This window comes from Patagioenas fasciata, chromosome 1, assembly GCF_037038585.1.
Source record: "Patagioenas fasciata isolate bPatFas1 chromosome 1, bPatFas1.hap1, whole genome shotgun sequence".
Classification (NCBI taxonomy): domain Eukaryota; kingdom Metazoa; phylum Chordata; class Aves; order Columbiformes; family Columbidae; genus Patagioenas; species Patagioenas fasciata.
Window position 1 is genome coordinate 95411994 of NC_092520.1, and position 25766 is coordinate 95437759.

Here is a 25766-nt window from a genome sequence, read left to right on the forward strand (position 1 = left end):
CAACAGCAAAACCCACGTGTCAATCACAGGCTTGAAATTGTTGCATCACCACCTTGTTACAGAGCTGTACGTGAAATTACTCATACTTTTAAAGCTTGAAAGGTGACATTTGTGAAATTCTGGTGCTGTAGAAGGCCAGAAGAGCTTTGCCACTTATTTTTACCCAACCAAGATTTCATTTGCTAAAGTAACAGTTATACTGGCAACTCTCCTACAATCTTACTTATCCAGTCCTCATACAAGCTAAAAGTGAGGTGCTGAATAAGAAGTAAATTATGGAATAGTAAAAAAATTAACAGAATCATAGAATGGTTTGGATTGGAAGGGACCTTAAAGAAACTTCCAACTCCCCTGCCATCCACAAGGACATTTTCCACTAGACCAGGTTGCTCAAAGCCCCATCCAGCCTGGCCTTGAACACTTCCAGGGATGGGCTAACTACAACCTCTCTGGGCAATCTGTTCCAGTGCCTCACCACCCTCATGGTGAAGAATTCTTATCCTACAACTACATGTCCTTGTAAAAAGTCTTTCTCCAGCTTTCTTGTAGGTCCCCTTTAGGTACTCAGAGGTTGCTATAAGGTTTCCCTGGAGCTTTCTCTTCTCCAGGCTGAACAACCCCAGTTCTCTCAGCCTGTGCTCATAGGAGAGGTGCTCCAGCCCTGTCATTATCTTCATAACCCTCCTCTGGACCTGCTCCAGCAGGCCCATGTTCTTCTCATGTTGAGGGCCCCAGAGCTGGATGCATTACTCCAGGTGGGCTCTCAGGAGAGCAGAGTAGAGGGGTAGAATCACCTCCATTAGCCTGCTGGTCACACTCCTTTTCATGTAGCCCAAGACACGGTTGGCTTTTTCGGTTGCAGGTGCACATCATCAGCTCACGTTGAACTTCTCACCAACCAACACCCCCAAGTCCTTCTCCTCAGGGCTGCTCTCAATGCATTCTCCTCCCAGCCTGTATTTGTGCTTGTGATTGCTCCAACCCACAAGCAGGACCTTTCACTTGGCCTTGTTGAACTTCCATGTGGTTCACACAGGCCCACCTCTCAAGCCTGCCAATTAATTCCTTTCTGTTTATGTTTAATAAAAACAAAATGTCTTACAAGTTCCTTAGCTCTGCCTATTACTACCGTATCCTCAATTCATGACTAACACATTTTAATTCAGTCACAGGATATGCTTTAAACAATTCAGTGCGGCATTATGTGCTACACTTGAGATGTTTAGGATCTTAATTGTTTGTTCTCTTCAGTATCCCTCACACAAGAAACCAATGAAAAATTCAGTCATTATGGTATTGTTTATGACATACATAGCTGTGACACATGATAATTTCACAATCATTTCAACACACCATGTGGTTTCCTTTGACATTTTGTGGCAGGCTCTGTTATCAAGCACAATTGTTTGCACAGGAAACAACTGTAACACGTGGTCTTTGGGACATCATGTTATCTCCTGATAATGATGTCATTAACATGTGCATACTATAATTAATGACTACAAGAGCGATTCATTTGAGTGAGGCTTATGAATCCATTTCATCTAAAAAGGGAAAGAAAACCTATAATCATTTGGGCTCAAATCCTGAAAGCTACTTACTTGCAACCTGCTGCAGCTACACTGGGTGACCCATTAATTGAGGCATATTAACCAAGAAGCATTTATTTGGCAGTTATGTTACAGAAGCTTGGATGAGAATAATTATCATAATGATTGTTCTCGCAGAGATCAATGAAAGAAACAGGAACCTAGCAGTGCTCCAAAGCCCTTTGCCACCCTATCTCCTACCAATGGTAACCAGGAAACAATTACAGTTCGTCAGTCTACATAGCTAACATAATAAAACTGAAGATATGTAGGTAGCAAACCCACTATAGTTAATGTCAACCCCCCCCTTTCTTCTATAAGCTGTAAGACAGAAAAATACACTTTTATGTCCTTGTCTGCATGCCTCATAGAAAGCAGACTGTCTTAAATGCAGTTCAGACATGTGAAGCTTTCTTATGTAAGTTTAATAGTTTATATTCCTCACTGTTATAATGGGCATCCTCTTGACCAGGTAAAATATTGTCTATTTTTGTCATCATATTTTTGTATTTTTGCCAGTCTATTTGACTGCTTGATGTCCTGATGTCAGTCATACCATGGTTTTAGTGTAATGTCTGTTGTGCTTTCATTTCAAACTCAGATCTGCTTGTCACTACTTATAGCTTCCTGAAAAAAAAAAACATACATTTAGGACCAACCTCCCCCCGCCAGCCCGTTCCCCCTTACAATTTGTTTTTGAGTTCCATATTTCAGTCCTTTCCCTTAAGGCTAGAAAAATCCTGCAGACACTTTTTTTTTTCTTTTTTCTTTTTTTTTTTTTTTCCACAAGATTGTGTTTGGACAGACAAAATATTTTAATGGAGATATTTGCATTCAGAAACAGCCACCAAAAATAGCTGGGAGTGAATTAAATTTCCAACCTGACACAGAGATAGTCCTCAGGAAAACTGCTTATGACGTGTCTGAAGAGATTAGAATAAGACAGGATCCCTGTGAAGATGTTTGAAAACAGGCTGCTTGCAGAATCTACAACTGGTGAAGGTCGAATCCTGCAGAATCTTCCAGACAGATTAAAGCAGGACAGGAGGGAGTTGGGGAACCATGATCAGACCTGCTTCTCTCGGCAGCCCCCAAAGTATAAATATCAAATGGGGTTCAAAAATGTATGAGGCACTAGCTAGGCTTTTCCAGAATAGGGGCGGTGGGATATGTTTCTGCAAAACCAAATCAATAAACTGGTTTTTGGAAAGATATCACTTCTTCTTTTGTTTCCTTGTCTCTTGTGGCAATGGAGGAGAGCAGTTTGAGAGACCCAAGTACACCTCTCCTGTCCAACTGTTTCATAACTGTACAAGGTAAATCTCTTTGACTTTCCTGTACCTTCTTCCATATTGTTTCTATGGATAGAGTGTACAGATTATATGAGTATTTTGCATAAATAATTATTTATATGGATCATTAAGTTTGTGCTGAGGCTTGAAACACTAAGTATGTACATATGTAGCAGTCCTTCTTACTCTGTACCTCCAGAATATTTATCACTGTATCTGCATCAGTGTGTGTTATACTTTTTAAGTGAATAAAATAATAACATGTATTTTTATTATGCAAGCTACAAAATATTTAAAAAGTCAACAAATACAAAATCAGGATTTCTGAAACAGTAAATTAGAGCACTATTATTGCCAGTTGGTATGGGAGATATAATAAAGGAGTTTTAACATTCAGAAATTGTTCACTCTACCTCATAAAGATGTCATATCTGTATTTGTACATGTATGTTCCATACTTGTACTGCTGTCTTTCAAAAATGTTGTTGTGATTATAATAAAAATAAGCAAAGTATGATTGTTCCTCCTAAACCAAGGTCTTGATTCAGATACATTTTCTCCTATGAAAATCATAAGAACTGGCAATTTCTTAGTCTTGCTGTCCAGGATTATTTTATGAGTCAAAGTCTACAATTCACTTATTATTGATTTAACTTTTTAATTGCAGTATTTTTATAAGCATTGACTATAACATCCTTTTAAGCAACAAATTAAAAGAAAGTGTTTCCAGAAGGAGAAATAAAATCTATATACCCATACAAAACCAGCAGAGTTGTAGAAGCAATAAAGGAATATAAAATATTTCTATTGCAAGTAGATCACAAGCTCAGTTCTGCAAAAGGAACAACAAATTTAAAATTTTCACGAAGGGAAAACAGGGATGTCAGAGTTCGTTCTAAATTTGGAAGCCTGCTTTGACTCCACAGTTCGAGAAAATGTGCCGATAGAAGATTATTCCTAACAGATAAGATCTCTACTTTTTAAATGCTATGCAGATTGGCTTAGCTTTTAATATTGCAAAAAAAAAAAATAGCTGGCAAACATATTTTTCCTGAAAATACTCAATTGAAACAATGTGTCAAGTGGTGCTGTGCAGTTTCTTTTGTATTCATTATTCATATTTGTGTAGGTACATGCATATATGTGTATACACACAAAGAGAATACATGTATATATATGACTACAAGACACACTCACATTTAAAAATTTGTTCACCCTCACGATTTCAGTAATTATGTTGGCCTTTTCCATACACAGTCCTCTGTGGGTTTACAAATGCACATTTTTTTCTTCCCTGGCCTCCATGGGGACATAAAAGTATGTTTCCATTGTATTAAGAAAGAAAAGAAAATAATAAAAGGACCTTTAAAGGAGTCATATTAAAATAAAAACACTTTTTTTTTTTTTCTGAGAAAACATCACATCATACACATAGCACATGCCAGACAAAAACCATTACATGACTTGCACAAAGGCTCTGAAAAGTCTTCACTCTCACTATCTTGCTGAAACACAATGATGCAAGTTAAATTGATAGAGTCCCTACCTTAAACTTCTTTGGAGTACAAGAATTAAAGAAGCAACCGCTTCCAGAACATTGTCTTGACAATGATAATTGTCTGCTTAGGTATCCAATGGTGCTTGGGGAAATCTCCCAAACAGCTTTATGGAGAGAGGCAAATAATCCACAGATCCCTCCTGACTTGAACCAGTTAGATGGTTTATAACACTTCATAGGATATGACTCTTCCCTTTTCCCTCTTCTGGGTTTGAAAGTATGAAAGTAAGTTACTCTGGTGTAACAGTATAACGGCTTGAGGTCACTGGCATTTCAGTGTATATGTAACATTCCCTGAGTTAGCTTGTATCACACTGCATGAGAAACAGGTTAATGCACTGGTAAATCAAGCTGTCTTGGTACAAGCAAGTTGGAAGCACAAGATATATCCCCCAGAAGTATTCTGACTCCTGTCTGTTCTAGGCAAAAGTATCCCTGGATGGCCCTAGGCTAAATCCCTGGCGCTTCCAAGCTCCTACATTTCACACAGATAGCTTGCTCATTCAAGTGCAGGACCTGAAGTGAAATTTATTTCAGGTTTATGCTTTGGGTTTCGTCTGTCTGCTCATGTGTCCCCTGGTTTTGAAAGTAATATTAACTAATCTGCAAAAAGTCAACTCTTGCTCCAGAAAATGTCCATGTGAGAGATTTACAGTAACACACTTAAGTAATGTTATTGTTAGAATGTCCTAAAATCATCAGCAAAAGCAGAAATATGCTTGAATATGGACAGGATCTAAGGAACTTACTGGGATTTGTAGAAGACAGCATGCAAATATATGAGTATATGCATATAAGCAGATAAATACACAGCTTAATTGTAGCATCTGAAAAACTTACTGTATATCAGAAAAGCCATGGGAACTACCCAGGTCCACATGTTTATCTCAAAGAAAAAGGTAGAAAATTCAACTTCTTTAACTGTTGAGTAATTGCTTTGCATATCCACTGTGCTAGGCAGACACATGGACACTTACCACAGCTCAGCAGATGTCAAGCCACCAGCTCATCCACATTTGCTGTATTGTATATTTGAGTCCCTTCTTCAGAAGGGAGGTTGATTTATTCTGGTACTGTACTTTAGCAGGTGAAATAGCTAGATAGCAATGGCAAAAGGCAGATCCCAGCCAAAGAAGGAGTCCTAGTTGTCCTAGCAAAGCTAAATAGCAGGTAGAGCCAGACTTACTCCCTCTGACCAGGTTGTTCTCTCCTTTCTCAGTTTTTTAATAGCTCTCAAAGTATTTTCACTGAAAGGCTTAAGACAAAACTGTGAGAGTGTTAGCACCTCTGTGCTATAAGTTATTCCACGGGGAATGCTGAAACAAGAAAGGCAAGGGTCACTTAGCAATCAAAATGCAGAAATCCTCGTTCAAATTCATCTCTCCACTATTGAGTTCCCTGAAATACGTCTGAGAATAGACACAGATGTTACATGGAGTCGGCAAAATTCCTGAGGGCACCCAGAGTTGCTATGAATTCTTATAATAGTCTTCCTCCCCATTTAGGTGCATACCTATTTTACTTGAAAGCTAGGATCTTCATTTAACTATTATTTAAACCTTAAAGATGAGCATTTTACAAATGATAATTGGATTTTCAGCAACAACATGCAGCCACTTACAAAAAGTCTGTTCTTCCTTATTTCAGTTTGGCAAGTCACCACTTAAATATCTGATAACCAAGGATTTTCCTTGCTGAATGTACAGGTTTATGGCTCTAAGTGCATGGCAAAAAGCCAACTTTTATCAGTTGTAAATGCAACAGTTCTGCTGCACTGTAAAGTAAGAGTAAAATAACAGAGCACTGCTTTCTCATGGAGCACTTGCAGTAATAAGCACTCATTTTCAAAGCCAGTTTTGAGTTAAGACCACAGAAGTGAAAACCTGCTGCACTACTGTGTATGTACATCTGTGCAATTACCAAAATCAATGACTAGTAATTAAAAGTCAGGAAAAAATAACCCTCTAACAGATGCTCTTCCTACTGCTCTGAAGACTTGCCACAAAATGTACTTATATAACAGCTCTGTTGAGGTATTCTTTTTTTTGTCTCTTTATCTCTTATTTTGTGGTCACAAGTTTGTACCAATTACCTTCCAGAAAAGACCTTTGTCCTTTATGGGGAAAGAGGTGGAAGTAAGGGAACAGTATAGTTTCTCAGGTACTTATATCTCAATACGACATGTTAGTTAGTGGAAAATTGTTCTTGTTAGGTCACTGATTATATGATTTAAGAGTTTGTTTCAACTAATACAAGAACATGAGGACATAACAAGATGGATGGACAATGGCAGAGTGGTGGACATGGTCTACCTTGACTTGAGTAAAGCATTTGACACCGTCTCCCACAGCATCCTTATAGCTAAACTGAGGGAGTGTGGTCTGGATGATCGGGTAGTGAGGTGGACTGTGAACTGGCTGAAGGAAAGAAGCCAGAGAGTCGTGGTCAATGGGGCAGAGTCTAGTTGGAGGTCTGTATCTGGTGGAGTGCCTCAAGAGTCGGTACTGGGGCCTATATTATACAATATATTCATCAGTGATTTAGATGAGGTAATAGAGTGTACTATCAGCAAGTTTGCTGATGACACGAAGCTGGGAGGAGTGGCTGACATACCAGCAGGCTGTGCTGCCATCCAGCGAGATCTGGACAGACTGGAGAGTTGGGCAGGGAAAAATTTAATGAAATATAACAAGGGCAAGTGTAGAGTCTTGCATCTGGGTAGGAACAACCCCAGGTTCCAGTATAAGTTGGGAAATGACCTATGAGAAAGCAGTGTAGGGGAAAGGGACCTGGGGGTTCTGGTGGACAGCAGGATGACCATGAGCCAGCACTGTGCCCTTGTGGCCAGGAAGGCCAATGGCATCCTGGGGTGTATTAGAAGGGAGGTGGTTAGCAGGTCGAGAGAGGTCCTCCTTCCCCTCTGCTCCGCCCTGGTGAGACCACATCTGGAATATTGTGTCCAGTTCTGGGCCCCTCAGTTCAAGAAGGACAGGGAACTGCTGGAGAGAGTCCAGCGTAGGGCAACAAAGATGATTAAGGGAGTGGAGCATCTCCCTTATGAGGAAAAGCTGAGGGAGCTGGCTCTCTTTAGTTTGGAGGAGATTGAGGGGTGACCTTATTAATGTTTACAAATATATAAAGGGCGAGTGTCACAAAGATGGAGCCAGGCTCTCCTCGGTGACAACCAATGGTAAGACAAGGGGTAATGGGTGCAAACTGGAACACAAAAGGTTCCACTTAAATTTGAGAAGAAACTTCTTCTCAGTGAGGGTAACAGAACACTGGAACAGGCTGCCCAGGGGGGTTGTGGAGTCTTCTACTCTGCAGACATTCAAAATTCACCTGGACACCTTCCTGTGTAACCTCATCTAGGTGTTCCTGCTCTGGCAGGCGGATTGGACTAGATGATTTTTCGAGGTCCCTTCCAATCCCTAACATTCTGTGATTCTGTGAAAAGTTCAGAATGGGGAAACAGAACTAAGAAACTTGCAGTGCTGACCAAAAGCCAGACTGCTGACTTGAATTGCTGTTTTACTATTCCTTTCCAAAGACTTAAAACATTTGCTGGAACTTGTTTATGTTTACTTATAGAGCATGGCATACAATATATATGCACACAATTTTTCTTAAAAGTTTAAGCCAAATTATAAAACAACAACAAAATCCAAACCCAAACCAGCTCCTAGCAACATATGTTTAAATTCCTAAGCAGCCATCTGCTTTGCCAAGCATCCTTCATCATATCACTGATTACATGAAAGACAATTGTGTGCACACTGTTTTTATAAATCAGGGTTCTGTTTTACAAATGAAGAAATGGCTCTAGGAACATTATACTCGGGATGTATTTTTTGGAGAATGTATCCTTAGGGATCAAATGCAATTCAAAAAATTAAAAGGAATGTCACATATCATAATTGTTTTAAACACAGGCAGGGCTCCCATCCTAGGTCTATTGTTTTTTTCTGCTAAAAAAATAGATATGTAATTTTTTTTTTTCTTCAAAGATTTGAAATCAGTCATCTCCATCCCATCAGCCAAAGATCAGTAATTTCCTGTGGTTCTCTGAAGGCTGCACCACAGCCAAGTAAACAGCGTAAGACATACATTCAGGAAAACCCTGTACCATCTGACCACATCTGGTTGGGTTTTATTCCTTTTTGCTTGCTTTCTTGTAGGTGAGCATCAAACATTTATGTGAGCACTCACACGTTCATGTAGTTGTACACACACAGGTATTAGCAACTGAGGCCATGTCCTGGTTTTGTTAAAAAACAAGTTTCTCAGAGTGGAAGGTGTCCCTGCCCATGGCAGTGGGTTTGGAACCAGACTATCTTTAAGGTCTCTTCAAACCCAAACCATTCTATGATTCTGTGAACTAAATTCTTAATGGATACTGTTGCTTACTCCTTTGCAAACTCAGCAAGAGGGTTTGCACATTCCTAAACAAGATAACTGTAATGGAAAAATACTGTTTCACAAGTTGAGAACTGAGGTTGGAATTACACCATTCATACCCTCCCTGAAGGATCATTTCTCTCTTCTGAATTTGGTCATTTGTTCACCTACATCCATACAGTTAATGGAACTGCTTTCCCAGGGGTTACCAGAATTTGCCAGGTGGAAACTAAGCACTGAATAAATGATGATAGAGAAGGTAAAATTAATGTCATAAAGATGTGCCTGGATAACACAATTCCTACACAATCAAATATTCTAACTCAGTACGGAAAAGAAAACAAAAAGTGAATATAAGACTAGTTATTCCGTGGACTGAGACAGTTAAAAAAATAGTTTGGGTTAATCATAAGTAATTAGGCCAACAGTAAGAGTTCATTCTTCCACTAGTTCCTGGTTTGACAGACCTAATCAATTAATTCCTTAACCCTGCAGGATCCTAACAAGATTTATCTACAAACGGAGCCATGCTTCTTTAGTTATCTATACCATGAAGACACTCAGAAATCAATTGCTGTGGCCAAAAATAGACATCTCCTTTATTTTTCTTAAGAAACAAAAAAGCGACAGATTAACGTATGCTCAGGCATCACATACCAAACAAAAACCTGAATGAATAATGTGGATGAAAGCTCATACACTGATGCAGAGGCTGAATCTTAACGGTTAGGAACAAAATCCAGGGTGAAAGGAACCTGTTTCCCACAAAGCAAATGCATCTAGACTGCTGAAGGAAAATCTGCATTTGCAAATCCTTTCTTCTGATTATACCTGACAGGCACAGCAGGAAGCAATGCCTTAAATTCTCCTGTATAAATTGTCTTCAGCTTCTAGACAGCTCTTCTTCCTACCTTGTATACTCTGTTCCTTCTGCATGCCTCCCAGATGTAAATTTAAATTTTTGTTTTTACGTTGATTTTCACAGAATGTGTACATTGTATTTATACTGCATACCATTGTAGGATTTTCAGAGGGTTATGAACAAAGCTACCATGTAATTCTTGAAGAGTTGTTTTGAAGCAAAAAGAAAAAGTACTACAAAAAATGACACTTTCTTTATATTTGAAGGCAAAATTGTTTGCTTTAAAAATAATATTAAAACTGTGCCAATGGAAACAGTTGTAAAAGATTGTCTTTGGATAACAGCAACACTTGATATTCCATTTAAAAAGAAATATTCTCTTTTCCAAAGCATAAAGTATTTGCATATAAACTGCTTCTTTTACTACAGAAAAATTATACAGAAAAATGTGTGTAACTGGTTTGGCATCTGTGTTGCTTGATACTCAAATGTAGTTTATATCATACATGGTTTCAAGATATTGTATATATTATTTTTTTAAGTATAACTCGTTGTCTTTTTATTTCTTTTTTTTTTTTAGATCCAATTAAAGATAGAGATAATCCACCATAATAAATAATATGAAAAATGATAAAAAAATCATCATGCAAGTCATATGACAGCATTCAATAATAAGAAATAGTTAATTAACCTTTCAAAGTATAGGTCTGGTGCTGAAAATATTGTGAATAGGTCATTCAAAGTGCAGAAGAACCCCTGATACATAAGAAAAAAAGATTGTAATCTGAGACTCTGTCCACTACTTACTGTTGTTCAAATAGCATGCTGTAAATCTCATATGAGGATAATAGTGGAGAGCTCTCAAATGTATAGATAGAAGAAAGAATGTGATATGGAAAAGGATTTCTAAAAAAGGAGGAAATGATGGCAGAGATGTGAGTTTTGCAGAATGGTGACAGCGAGGAAGAGGATGAAGCACCAGTGGCTGCAAAAGGAAAATTATGTGAGACGTGAGAATACCATCCTCTCTGAGCCTGAGGCTTTCTCCTGCTGAAACATGGTTACTTTGTGAATGAGATGTACCATAAAGCTGACATGACTAAATACAGAAAAAAAGAAATGAGGAGAAAGGAAAGCGGAAAGGAAAATGAAAAAAGAAAGGGAAAAACACAGTACTGTAACAGCTAGCTTTTCTGAAGTGGAAGTGTCATGTGTACTGCACATAACCACTAAACTAATTTACATCCCACTATTGCTTTACAATGCTCCCTTGATCTAAGTTTATTTAATTTTTATTAGTGAGATGTAGGCCCAACTCTTGATGACATTGCAAATATAAAATAAGCAACAATAGATCGTGCATGTACTTGCTCCACTAGAAGCCAACATTAAACCCAGCAAATGCACTGCATACAGCCCCCATCCCACAAATAAAACTAATATATTCACAGCAGCATCTATATTTTAAAATGTTGTTCAGGAAAATTATTTAGCTTAATAAAATGCAAGCATGAAAATCCAGGGAATAACATACACTATGAGCATTAAATACCCCTTAAGGTAAAAGGAGGGATTCCCAAACTGGAGTAACCTCCAGGGGGAACTGAGAAAGCTGTCAGGAGCCTGCAGCTCATACTACAGCAGCTGTCAAAACCTGGGCAGGTCCAGGAGAAATGGTGGCTGAGATCCCCACATGCCTTAGGGAGCACCAGCAACAACAAGTTCTGCCAGCAGGGTGAGGCACACCAGTAAGGGCGTGGTGCAGCAGCTTGTGTGTCAGTTTGTGCTGAAGGGTGTTAATGAAGGGCACTGAAGCTTTGCCAGCTCAACCAGGGCGCAATGGCATCTACTCAGAAGAAAGCCGTGGTCTCTGTAAGCTCTGCATCCACCATGACTTATGCAGCTGCCCAGACAGAGTAATGGTGTGAAGGCACTGACACCCCAGTGCCAGCCCTATTATGTTAGGGAGAGTTTTGATTGTCTAGAGCTTAATGAGGGTGACAATAGTCTTGAGTGTTTATGGGTAAGACTTAGGGGAAAGGTCAACAAGACAGATATCATGGTGGGAGTCTATTATAATGACCCAACAAGAATGAAGAGGCAGACAAAATATTCTTTAATATTGGCAGAAGTCTCACAATTGCTAACCACTCTGCTTATAACACTCTGCTGTGTGCTGTAACCACACTTCCAGCAGATATCTGGTAAGCTGAAGGTCTCATCAGGAGCTTCCAACTTACCACATGTCTGCTGGAAATACAATACATCAGAGAGGAAACAGTATAGGAGGTTCCTGGAGTATATGGAAGATGATAACTTCCTGACATAGTTGGTCAGTGAGCCAATTAGGGAAGACACCCCACTAGACCTGTTGTTAGAGAACAGAGAACTTGTAGGTGACTTGGGCCGTCTTGGGCACAGTGACCATGAAACAATAGAGTCTTCAGTTATCAGAGCAGTAAGGAATGGGGTCAACAAAACTGCTACCTTGGACTTCCAGAGGGCAATATTTGGCCTGTTAAGGAGACTGGTTGTCAGAGTCTCTCGAGAGGCAGTCCTGAAGGGCAAAGGAGTCCAGAATGGTTGGTCGCTCTTCAAGACGGAAATTGCAAAGACACAGGAGCAGGCCCTCCCCATGTGCCAAAAGATGAGCCAGAGGCAAAGACCAGCCTGGCTGGGGGACTGGACTAGATGATCTTTTGAGGTCCCTTCCAATCCCAAACATACTCTGATACTTTGAACAGAGAGCTTTGGCTGCACCTCACGAAAAAAAAAAAAAAAAAGTAGAACTTATGATCTTTGGTAGAAGGGCCAGGCAACTCAGGAGGATCACAAAGATATTGTGAGGTTATGCAGGAGAAAAATAGAAAGGTCAACGCCCAACTATAACTTAATCTTGCTACTGCCATAAAAGACAATAAAAACATTGTTTTATAAATACATTAGCAACAAAAGGAGGGCTAATGACAATCTCCATCCTTTATTGGGTGTGAGGGGAAACACAGGGACAAAACATGAGGAAAAGGCTAAGGTACTAAATGTTTTTTTTGCCCCAGTCTTTAATAGTAAGACCAGTTGTTCTCTGGGTACCAAGCTCCCTGAGGTGGGAAACAGGGATGGGGAGCAGAATGGACCCCTGTAATCCAAGGGGAAACGGTTAATGACCTGCTACACCACTCAGACAAGCACAAGTCTATGGGGTTGGATGAGATTCACTGAAGGGCACTGAGGGATCTGGCAGAAGTGCTCACCAAGCCACTTTCAATCACTTATCAGCAGGCCTGGCTAACCAGGGAGGGCCCAAGTTGAGTGGAAGTTAGGAAATGTGATGCTCATCTACAAGAAGGGCTGGAAGGAGGATCTGGGGAGTTACAGGCCTGTCAGTCTGACCTTGGTGCCAGGAAAGGTTATGGAGCAGATCATCTTGAGTGCCATCACAGCACATGCAGGACAACCAGGCTATCGGGCCCAGTCAGCATGGGTATATGAAAGGCAGGTGCTGCTTGACCAACCTGATGACCTTCTGTGACTCTGTGACCCACTTAGTGAATAAGGGAAAGGCTTTGGATGTTGTCTACCTTCAGTAAAGCTTTAGACACTGTTTCCTACAGCATTCTTCTGGAGAAACTGGCCGCTCATGGTTTGGACGAGTGAACTCTTCGCTGGATAAAAAACTGTCTGTGACTGTGTGGCTGTGGTGAATAGGGTTGAATCCATTTGGCAGCCAGTCACAAGTGGTGTTCCCCAGGGCTCAGTATTTGGGCCAGTTCTGTTTAATATTTTATCAATGATCTGGATGAAGGAATTGAGTGCACTCTCAGTAAGTTTCCAGCTGACACCAAGCTAGGTGAGGGTGTTGATCTGCTGGAGGGTAGGAAGGCTCTAGGGAGGGATCTGGACAGGCTGGATTAATGGGACGAGACCAGTTGTACGAGGTTCAACAAGACCAAGTGCCAGGTCCTGCACTTGGGTCACAACAACCCCATGCAACGCTACAGGTTTGGGGAAGAGTGGTTGGAAAGCTGCCTGGTGGAAAAGGACCTGGGGTTGTTGGCCAACAGCAACTGAAGATGAGCCAGCAGTGTGCCCAGGTGGCCAAAAAGGTCAAGAGCATCCTGGCTTCTACCAGAACTAGTGTGGTCAGCAGGACTAGAGAAGTGATTGTCTCCCTGGCACTTTTGAGGCTCTGTCTTGAATACTGTGTTAAGTTTTGGGCTCTTCACTACAAAAAAGACATTGAGGTGCTGGACAAACTTCAGAGAAGGGCAACGAAGCTGGTGAAGGATCTGGAGCACAAGTCTGATGAGGAGCGGCTAAAGGATTTGGGGTTGTTTAGTCTGGAGGAAAGGAGGCTGAGGGGAGACCTTATTGCTCTCTACAACTATGTGAAAGGAGGTTGTAGCATGGAGAGTGTTGGCCTCTTCTCCCTAGTAACAAATGATACGATGAGAGGAAATGGCCTCAGGTTGTGCCAGGGCATGTTTAGATTGGAAATTAGAAAATATTCCTCTACCTAAATGGTTCTATGACTCTATGATTCTATACTCCAAGCAAATGAAATTCTGTGCCTATATACACGCTGCATTTGAAATCAAGTTGATTCTAGATAAACCAGTAAACATTGTTACTGAATAATGGGCATTATTAGTGTTTAGTCATTACTCCTTTACTGCATAGATTAAAGGAAAAAAAAATAACCTATTATAACAGTGTACTAACAGTATTTGTATTAAGACATACTTTTGTGTAGCTGACTTTGAGATTTAGAATCACTTCATAATTTTAAGAAAACATCAGAAAATTTTGTAAAGTTTTTTTTTTTTTTTTTGTTCACTCGACTGGTGTAATCTGATTAGAATTTCTGACATAAATATTCAAATTTAATTACCATGTCTACTCATATATTTCCCTGTCTTCCAGTTCCAGATTCACATGGTAGGTGTCACCACAGCCTCTAAATGCCGTGAGATCCAGCTCCAAACACGTAGTGATCCACTGCTGTGCTTCTGAATATGAAGATCTGAGTGTGCCTTGCAAAGCTGTTCCACCCAAAGGCTGAGCAGCTATGGGTTAAGCAGTGACTTGCACCCTTGGATTGTCTCTGCCCACTCTCCCAAAAGAGGCTCAGGGGTGTCATGGAGCCCAGGAGGGGCATGGTGGCAGAGCTAGAAGCAGAGCACTCAACCTCTTTGCAGATAGAGGTGGGACAGGAAGACGGCAATGAACTTCAGAGATCTGAGGGTAATCCATCTGTCCTGTTAAACTAGGAGGAACAGTAATGTTTACTATATTAAACCTGGTAGATGAGTAGTGAGTAACTCAAAGATGAGTAATTCTGAAAATCTGGCAGTCAACTGTCCTATTCTTACCAGCATACAGTGTCCTTAAAAGGCAATTGAGACATTGTGTTCCAGAAGGGTCTTCATTCACATTTCATGTGAAGGTAAGCTTAATTCTGAATAGTTACATTTTAAATTATTTTTCAAGAAAACCATCTTCCAAATTATGAGCAAAAATAATTTCCAGATTTTTTCCTCCCAGGTAAGAGCCTTTCAGGATTATGACTTATTATATTCAAGCACTGTTGCATCTGCAGTCTTGTCTCAAATACAATACACTGAAATTTGTGGGCTTACTTTCTTGATGAAGCTTGTTATGAATGGTTTATCTGTCTAGCTTGTATCAATCACTGCAACACCACCATCTGAACTGGAGGAGAGCAGAGATTATTTTCAATTCTTGTTTCAGCAGTGTTCAGAGACACAGGAGCTATAATCCTTGATCTGAAATGATCTCTGTTGCTTATAAGTCTACTGACAACAGCTGACCAAACCTGGACATGGAGTTCATTGCAATCTGAGAGCCATGTGAAACCTTCTTGGAATAAACAAGTAATTTAACAAGTATTAATATGAGGTATTAAGATTGAGAAAGAAGCACACGCTGTTAAAATATCTGTCCTTTGACTGTATTTAAGTATTACTAATGTGTTCAGTAAAGGGAGAAATTAACACATCAGCTAAAGTACATATCTTGTGAACCCTAGCCCCTACAATGCTATCTAAGAAATGTGAAGATGTGAAGGTATTCAAAGTTGAAATCATCACAGCTTTGTTAAACGGGTCATTTTTTCAGAAAAGGCTCAATATTCTGTATCCACTATGGAAATTTCAACAGAGAGAAAACTCCTGAAAATAAAAATCACCCATGCTTCTTTTTGAATGCTGATATTTGGCCAATAAAAAGTTGAAAGAGACAACTATGCTAAAAAAACCCCATATGATACTATTGATACAAATGGGAAAGATACAGCAGAGCCTGTGTGTACTTTCTGGCTAGCTAGCTGGATACAAATCTGTTTCACCTTCCTGCTAGAAACACTGCTGTGCAGCCAGCCTTGAAGAAAAAAAGGGCTGTTATATTATTTTCTCCTTACACCCAATTAGAAAAAAAAAAAAATATATATATATATATATTTTTTTTAAAGGGAAAAGTTCTTACCTCCCCTCTTTTCATTAAATGAGAGTATTGCAAAGATTTGCATACAAAAGCACTTGACTATTTGTACTGCAGTACATCTGGCAATTATCTTACAAGAGAAAGCATTCGTTTTAGCCAATTGCCACAGGCTTGGCATTACTGAGAGAAACAGAAAGCACTTGAATGTACAGAAGAAAAAGGATATTCCAGCTTTCTACCAGCTACCTTGAACACTCTTCACGTTTAATTTCACCCTGTTGCCACAGGCACTGTGTTGTTATGACAGCTGATCTGCCATTGAATAGCTGTAAAGGAAAATCAACAAAGGATCGCTTCAGTGATTTTCAGTGCAATTTATTGGAGTTTGTATCTCGCAGCTGCTGCCGCCTGTCGGGGTAATGACACATGATGGGTGATTAAAGTGCAAGTCCCTAAATCAAAGCTGTGCGAATGGTCTGAAGAGGCAGCAAACAGCATTCAGACCCTGTTCATTTCTCATAGTGGAAGGACCTCATTAGGAAAAAAATGGGCTATTTTACCAACAAGTACTTGTGTCTAGAGAGAGTTTTTGTGGTTCTGAGATTTACCGAAGCTCTCTTACAGCATCTTTTAGACTGTGCATTTAATTAAAATAAATAATTAAAACAAATCAAGACTGTTACGATCCGTCACAACTGACTTGGAATTTAAACTAAGCTGTACTGTAGTTCATTTGCATCCTCTTATTTAATACAACTTTTGCCTTTTTTTGCCAAGAAACAGATGGTGAAAGAGAGAGCTGCCTGTCATCATAGTAAGGGCAAAGGTAGACAAGGGCACCTAACCAGCTCATAAGAAAGCAAACTTTGGGGTACAAGAGTGGTTTCAGTTCACCGTTTTGTTTTCTCTTACTCTTCATCCTAAAGAGATATGCAAGTAATCTAGCTAGAGATTTTTACCAGTTTTTGTCAAAATTGATCATTGGACAAAAATGCACTTAAGATAACTGCAAAATAATTATGAAGCAGCAAATAAATGAAAAAGCCCTTTGTGTAATGATGGCAGAATGTTAGGAGAAGAAAACAGTAATACAGAGTACACAATCAGACCAGGTGACTTTGTTTAGTTTTGCCACAGAAAACACTATTTACAGAACATGGGACTGCAAAAAAATGGAGCAAGGACAGATTAAGAAATATCAAAATAACTGGGCTCAAGTGAATTCCACATAGTATGATTGTAGTTTATCCTATAAGTATTTTTTGAAGGTGTTATAGATTAAGACTTTCATCTTCTTTTACAATGTTATGGATAACCCACCTTTGTAAATGCAGAACAGGCAATGCCACACTTATTGACACCTTGTGGGGTATACACATTTTTAATGAGAAATTGAACATAAACAAAAAAAGCATCTATGCATAAAAGTTTTTCTTTTCATACACAAGGAAAACCAGCAGTCAGTCAGATCTCAACATTCCTATATTCTCAACAAGGAATTGTTTTCCTAAAGACTAAAGTGAGTATTTAGAGGCACCTGGGTGAGCAGAACACAGTGAGTTCTCCATCACAGCTTGCTCGCTTTACTGCAGGTGTTGCAGCAAAGCAAACTCATTTGACTGGCCATATGGGAAGTGCATTTATCCTGCCCAGATCAAGTTTCACAGAGGAAGACTGGCATAGACTTCTATCCATTTTAATCAACAGATGCTGCAGTGCTTCAACCGTGTTCAGTAGAACAACTGTTAGCTAGAAGTGGAGGAAACAGCTTCACTGGATTCCGAATCTCCTTCATAAGCATCTTGGGGTTTATTTGTGTTCATAACTACTTGTATCTTTTATTTATTTTGCAGTAGTAGCTATGTAAGTGATCAGGGCCTCTTTGTTCATGAGTTGTCTGAAGACAGAGAGAAACAAATCTTGCCTGGAAGATGATGTGGTCAACATGGATGAGAGGCATTATAATGGAGGCAGAGGCAGCAGAGGGGCAACATGTGAATTACCACAACCAAGACCCAGGGTAGCTGAAGGAACAGAGCATTAGGTTCACTTTTCCGCTGTAACCAGGGTTCCTTTCCCAATCAACCTCTTCTTCTGTTATTCCACCAGTTCTTGGCATAGATAAAAATTCTAAAAAAATGTTTAAGTGGTAAAACTTAGCATTAAACGTATTATCTGGGATTAGCACGTTCCTGCTGGAAGGAGGTGTGGGTCTGACTAAGGGCTTTGGGTTTATGTATTACACGCATATAATGCAAATAGTTAAGAAGCATATTTAAGAGGAAAGTGAATGAAGCAACTCTGTATTCTTGGCAGACAGGATTTGTTGGAAATGTTTTGGTGATCAGATTAGAACTTCTCCAACTCCACACTAACGTGAACATAAGTGATGGATTTAAGAAGAGGCAGGGTTAACAGGACTGCCTCCAACAAATTATTTACATAGGGACATACATACCTTAATGAAAGCTTGCTTTTCGAGAGGCAATTTTTTCATAGTACTGTTTTATCATGTTATATATAGCCCCTAAAGTGGAATTAGGAAGTATGACGTTTATTCAGATGAAGGCAGGCAGGCGGTCCATTTTAAGCAGACATCTCTTCCCTTGTGACACCCAGGCAACCTTTATATAATTTTAGTTCTTCCCTTCGTGTTAAAGGCTCATTATCATTGATAGAAATTCTTTAGAAGTCTTCTCATCCCAAGCACCAGGAGTCATTTCTCAAGACAGCACTAGATTCCTTATTCCAGATCTCTCTCATAATTTCCTAACTTTGTATGTCTCAATGAATAAGGAATTTGAGAATTACTTATTCTTGGTTCAGAAGAAGAGAAAAAAAATTACTGATTGTGATTTTTATGTCCATTACTTGAAAAGAAAGGGTGAAGAATAATACCTGCTAAGTGAAGATTCTCTGCTTTCATGGCTGCCATTCTAGCCCTGTAGGTCTTGATTCAGCATCAACTTTGGCAACTCTTTCTTTTCACGTTTGTGTTAGTATTCCTGAAGGCTCTTTCTTTTCCTCTCATCTTTTTTTCTTTGCACTCCCTCCTCATACAATCTCTCTTCAACCAAGAATTTGGACCAGATTCTCTGATGTGGAGGTGTCACGCAACAAATAAACACACTAAATAAACATGTATCTGGAATTACTACCTTTTACTTCTTAACATTAAGAGACTCGTTAAGCAAGTTAAGTTGGCTTATAGCTTGAGTTGGCTTTACACTAAGAAAAAGTCTGTCAATTTTAGATGTAACAAGTCATGAAAGTATTTTAGGTCAATGTTTATTCTGTTCACTCGTGAACTACCAAAACAAATATTGATGTATCCTCTTTTGACATCAAGGGTCCATAGCTTTTCTGTTTAGATACAGATGACACTGGAAATTCTGGAAGAGTAAAACATCCAGTCTCATTTAAGGGATTTGTCACAAGATCTATGAAAAAGAAAAATTCATCCAGCAACGTTACTAACAAAATAGGTGGAAACTTTTATCAAACATCGAGGAGAAAAATCACCTGTGCATAAGAGTTTTGTTTTGATTTGGTTTGTTTTTTTAAGTTTGCGGTGGTGCTACAAAGGTTAGCATCTGCATACATGAAGTATCTGTGGTACAAGGGACAGTTAACAAGAGAAGGAGGCACCTGTAAAGGGACGACTGCTATATCTTTCTTTCTGAGAAAGAGTCCAATTTTATGATCAGTGACTAAATCCATCTAAGCTACTCCAGGTTTTTATCAGATGATTTGAGCTATTGCTCACAGACAACCCACAGATAGACTGAAGGAAGATGAAAAGTCCGTTTGTCACAGAAAGCCAAAACAAAATGTATTGCTGTTAAACTTTGTTTATGCTCTGGAAGGCTGTTTCTTACTCAGCAACTTTTTCACCCAGAAACAACTGTCTGGGCCAGGTCTCACCTTCTGCCTCTGAGTAAAGAAGGTATTTAGGGTTACCTTGTGGAATAGGATCAAATGATTAAGAACATCATGAATGCCATGAGGGAAGCCCAAGGTTTTTATCTAGTAGTAGGGCTATGCCTGAGAATCCAGAAAGAGGCTTGTGGGGGAGAGGAATAACCACAGAGAAAAAGGAAACAGCTTATGACAAGATATGGTACCAGAGAGAATAGAAACAGGTCCAGGCCATCACTTTGGAGTCATTCAGCCTGAACAGGCACAAGAGTTTAAATGCCACAACCACACCACCAGAACAGGAGATCCAGCTATACCTGAAACCCAACATAGCACGCTTCCACTCGTCACTCCCCAAAACACCTTGTCTTTAATTTGAGCTTGATTAAAGCTAAAGCTGTGCTGCTTTCACTCATGCACCAATGCGCTGATGGCCTTAGGTCAAAGAGCCATGCTGGGAGAAGTACGTGTGTTAGTGCAGGTGTGTGAGGGTGCACAGACATGCTTGCCTGCTATCTCAGAGCCGGAGGGGTTTTCATTAGATTCAAACAGCAACTGACTCTCCAGGGAAGCTCCTGCTCTTATTTGATAAAGGATGCTCTTTTATCACACATGAAACTGCATGCAGGGATCAGACAGGCAGTGTGGATAGTTGCCAACTAGAGAAAAGCTACTTTTCTGTAGCATATTACAACAGTTCATTGCTACTACAGTTGAAGATTGGCCCCAAAATGGCCAGTTATGGAAAGCACAGAAGCTGGAACTTCTACTGGTCCACGGAAAAAGTATGCAATTAATATACTTGCTTGAGGGGCTGTGGTATCATGTTATTTTTCAGAAGATGAACCCGCTATGGTAAATCAGAGTGGAGAAAATATCTGCGGTACTGGGGTTTGCAAATCTAACCAAGCTGACACACTTCCTTTCAAAGAACTTAGTTATTAGTTCTCTGACAATACAGCAAACAAACAACACCCCTAAACCTCAACATTACTGGCCTAAAGTATAGCTGTCTAATGGAGAATAAATTAGATTTTCCTTCCTTTAAAGGAAAAAAAAAATCTTTACTTTCAAAGGCAAGCCTTCTTCTAGCCAATTCACATCTCAAAACGTTAAAACACTCAGTCTTCAAAAATCCTACAAACATGAAAGTGCATGGCTTGGTGACCTCCTTCAATACTGGTCTAATAGGTCATCCAGAAACATTTGGCATGTTGAAGCATCATTAGTCTTTTTCCTCACAAATTGAGAAATTATGCTTTTTTTTTTTTTTCCCCATAATATTTCCTCTATATTCTCAGCTATATTCATATTTGAAGGAGTTACAGCTAACATGCAGTTAAAAACTGGATTGCTTTTTTCTCTTGTGACTAGAAAGTACTGGTAAGTTGAGGTTGTGTACAAGCTCTAGATTCAACAGAATTAGATACATTTTCTGAAGGTTATCTGCAAATGGCTGAGTCAAAATGACTACTGCAACTGTATCTAAAATATAGTATATTATAGCATCTTGTGTTATCTACTGTAATTGCACATGTAGCATCTATCCATGATATCTTAAGAATTGATTTAGGGACCTTTTACTCCATGTTTTCCTCAAATTCTGAGGTTTGTAATAGTTGCTACGAATATTTCTCCTTTGTTATGGAGGTTTCATTTACCTTTAACTAAATAATTTTCTTACTTCCCCTTCATTAATCAGCTGTAGCTCATAGAAATGATGCAAAGTTTTGAAATGAGATGTTAAACCTTTTAATCTTTAAGTCTCCTTTTCTCCCTGTACTAAATCACACTTCTTTATTAACCATACTAAGTTCCAGGTGCTACCATATGCGGCTCAATACCAACAGTAAATTAAAACCAACAAAATCAGCTTCTCCCCTTCCTCCCCTCTCCCCCTCCCTCCAAACTAAGGATGCAGTAGACAAGCCTTTTTCACTCAATGATAACATCTGGATCACAGAGAAGTGTTTTAGTTCTTACTTTTAACAGTGAGGTACATGGACTTGCTGACGTCTGCTCCTACATCATTGCTGACCTTGCAGAGGTAGTATCCACTGTCTTCTTCCAGTACATGTTTAATCAGCAAGGAACCATTTGTGAGAAGCTGGATACGACCGTTCAGTGCAATTGGTTGGAACTGAGGAACCCCGGCACCTAAAGAAGAATCCCCATGGAAATACATTAGTTAGGAAGGAAAGAGGAAGGAAAGAATCTCAGGTTTTGGGTGTTTTTGTTTGTTTGTTTTTGTTTGTTTGTCTTTTGGTTTGTTTTTTTTTTTTTTTTTTTTTTTTTACGATAACTGCAGTTTCCTGTTTCCTCTAAGGGCTCATTTCAATTAAAATATGAATAGCTTCTGGCATCATCAGAACGAATGGAATGATTCTTTGCCAAAACCAGAATTCATTAAATGGATAGAAGAAAGACATTTGAAACATAATAGTAACAATATTTTGCCCATGTTAAAGGTACAGGGGTAAAAGGAGCTCGAAGCAGGAGTAGAAGAACCAGAAAGGGGGAGAGAGGTAATGAAGGAGATTTTCAGACCATTCATGGGTAAAAAGGCACATTTGTTGTACATTTAAAGGCTGATAAATTATTGACAATTACAGCTGAACAGTCATACAAGTATGCATCCCTAATGCATACATCAAATGAATTTCTTATGACTAAGAGGGATGTCTGTTGTAGTAAACATGGCATACTCAAGGGACCTCTAGGACCTCGTTTGTGAAATTCTGGGTTACGTGGAAAACCACATCAGTGACTGTGTTGCTTGTTTCTTCCTGCAGGTGACTGACTGATGACACAGAAAATCTCTATCATGCCATGTTTATAGCCAGTTTTTATTTGGACTGCTAAAAAAAAAAAAATACAAAGAAAGAAAGAAACAAAAAGCTCAGACCACTAATCAGATATGAGGTGCCGTGTTTGGCAGAAATGTAGAAATTGAAGGACCATAAAAAGACAGAAAGCCAAAGATTTCTGTATCAACCATAGTTCTAATGAAGAATCTCCTTTTCCTTGGAAATGAGATACTGGGTGATTTAGGGAGTAGGGAACAGGATACTGCCATGCTGTCAGCATGTCTGCACAGAGGCTCACCACAAGTTCAGGTTCCTGGGGAACTGTCAGGTTCCTAGAGACTGTCTAAGTGTACATGAAGATCTGGTTCTTGTAACAAATGGGTTTACAACCTATTTTGACCGCACGAGATGAGATTTTTCAGGTAAATCGTAAGGTAGTCTTCAATGGAATTCTCTTATACTACTTTCTGTACACGAAGTTAATATCTGTCAGCATTAATTACTATACGCAGCTGACTGAGTCAGCTCAGGAGGAAATATGAATAAATACTAAGGGGAATAACTTGGTATGAAATATCAAGATACAACAACCTATGAATACAAAATCTATAATATTAATAAAGACTAGACATGCATACTAAAAATTCTTCTAGTCCTAGAAGAATTTGCTTTGGGGACTTACATTTACACTAAAGGTTTTGTGGCCAATACTGTGAACTTTGAAATATCAAAGCGATAATATTTTCACAAAAATCAGTTGCTATTCTTGCTTTTTGAACCATTTTAGTCACATGCATGTCACAGTTGCCTTTTAGTCTATTTTCTTCTTTAATAAGCCATTTTTTCTGTCATTTAGTTCAAAAGCACGTTTATGCTTCACTAACTCTACCTATCTGCACTTGATTGCCCAAGTAGACAGATGCAAACACTCACTTCTTATATTTCCTCACATTAAAAGTTTTGGGGATAATTTGGTGTTCATAGAAGGGAAAGGGCTGATACTTCTGAGGATGGTTACAACTGGTCAAAACTTCGCATAACAGTTTGCAAAGGCTTCTTACTCTTCATACACAGTTACTGCTGTTACAGCCGAAGTCCTTCCTGAGCAGCGACAACAGCTTATCACATGTAACTGCATGGATAAATCTGCAAGAAGACTATATGTTCATGAATCACAGAATCACAGACTGGTTGAGGTTGGAAGGGACCTCTGGCAGTCATGTAGTCCAACCCTTTTGCTCAAGTAGGACCACCTAAAGCTAGTTGCCAAGGACCGTGTCCAGACAGCTTTTGAATATCTCCATGGATGAGACTCCACAGCCTTCCTGGGATCTGTGCCAGTGCTCAACCACCCTCACAGTAAAAAGTGTTTTGTTAGACTCAGACAGAACCTCCTCTTTTTCAAAACGTGTGCCCATTGCCTCATTAAATCTGAAGGACTTAAACCAACAGATTCTGGCTGGGGTGTCTGTATTGATCACTGTCATTATTCTTCAGAGACAGCAAGTCCATTTCCATTGCCTGTCTACCCTGATGTTAAAAAAAATGAACCCATTTTTTCCATTTTTTACTGACACAAAAAGCCAATGACACTAACTTACCTTCAAGTGTACAGATGGCCTTCCTACTCTGTTGTGGTACCTACAGATGAGCTATGACCTCATTGCTTTACTCTTTTTGGGTTCACCTCAGTAATTATCTCAGAATTTGGCACAAACATTGCTCACAAACCAAATATGTAATGTATCTCTTTAGAGGAAGAGGTAGTGTACATCCTATGGACCTGTAGAGCAGCTTAGTTAGACTGGGTATTGAAATTGCAGTCATCTGCTAAAAAAAATACAGACTTTTGTAAAAATACTGACCTTTTCACCCAGAGTTATTTTGGCCAGTTTCATGTTTTGCCTGCATAACATATCTACTATAACTTTAATTTCGAAACTTAAGAGCTGTTAACAGAAAACCTTAAAAATAATTGCTTGATGGTAGTGTCACTAACATTAGACCACTACCCCTTTCTCATTTATTAAGATGGGCTGTTTATCTCTTCATAGTTAATTACAACTCGGCTAGCTTGGCTTGGCTTCCTCCTTCAGCATGCAAACAAAAGAAAATGAAATGAAATGAAACAAAACGAAACAAAACAAGACAAGACAAAACAAAGCAGAGTTACTTCTTTTTTACCTTTATTCACAAATAAAAACCCACAAACCATTGAGATTAATGGCATTTGGAGCTCAGCACCCTTCTTACCACAAACTAGAATTTATCAATAAAAGCAAAAATAGTTTTCAACATGAACTTTTCTCTCTCTTCACCTATTTTTTTTTTTTCCCAAATGTAATTTAGATTTAGATCCTAAGAAATCCAAAAATGACATGGAGCACTACATAAAGATTTCTTCTCAACAGCACCTAGTTTTGCTTTTTAAAGAGTTAACTCATTTAGATTGGATAGATTTTGAATAGTTGTTTTCTTGCTAAAACCTACCAGAAGACAACTGGCTGGAAGACACAATCTAGCTGGCAGCACATTTTAATTAAAAAGCAGTCAATTTCCTATGGTTACTGAGGGTCAAGTGGGGCCAGTTTTAATGCTGTGTTACATGAGAAGAAAATGTTAAAGCATTATGTAAAGCGCATACTGAATTACTGCTTATGCTAATGATACCTGACCTTTCTTCTTTGCTGAAAAGATATGATTGGCCATGTTATCATGGATTTTGAAGGGGGGGAAAAAAAATTAGGCAAATGCTGTCAATGAACCTTGTTCTGAGGCTGTTTCAATTAAAGCTGTATCTCTTTTTTCTCAGCCATCCATTTCCTTACTTGCCCGTTGAGGCCACAGCTAACACAGGCACATGCTCACAGCTCCAGGACATCT

At 39.2% G+C, this 25766-nt stretch overlaps 1 protein-coding gene across 2 annotated transcripts in view; it reads right to left on the reverse strand.

Moving 5' to 3' along the window:
• DSCAM (DS cell adhesion molecule) overlaps positions 1-25766 on the reverse strand; it is a 474141-nt gene that overhangs the window by 128312 nt on the left and 320063 nt on the right. For both annotated transcript variants that reach the window (XM_065841400.2, XM_071811281.1), the window contains exon 11: positions 22060-22233. In XM_065841400.2, the coding sequence (XP_065697472.1) occupies positions 22060-22233 (174 nt within the window). The remainder of the gene's footprint in view (positions 1-22059; positions 22234-25766) is intronic.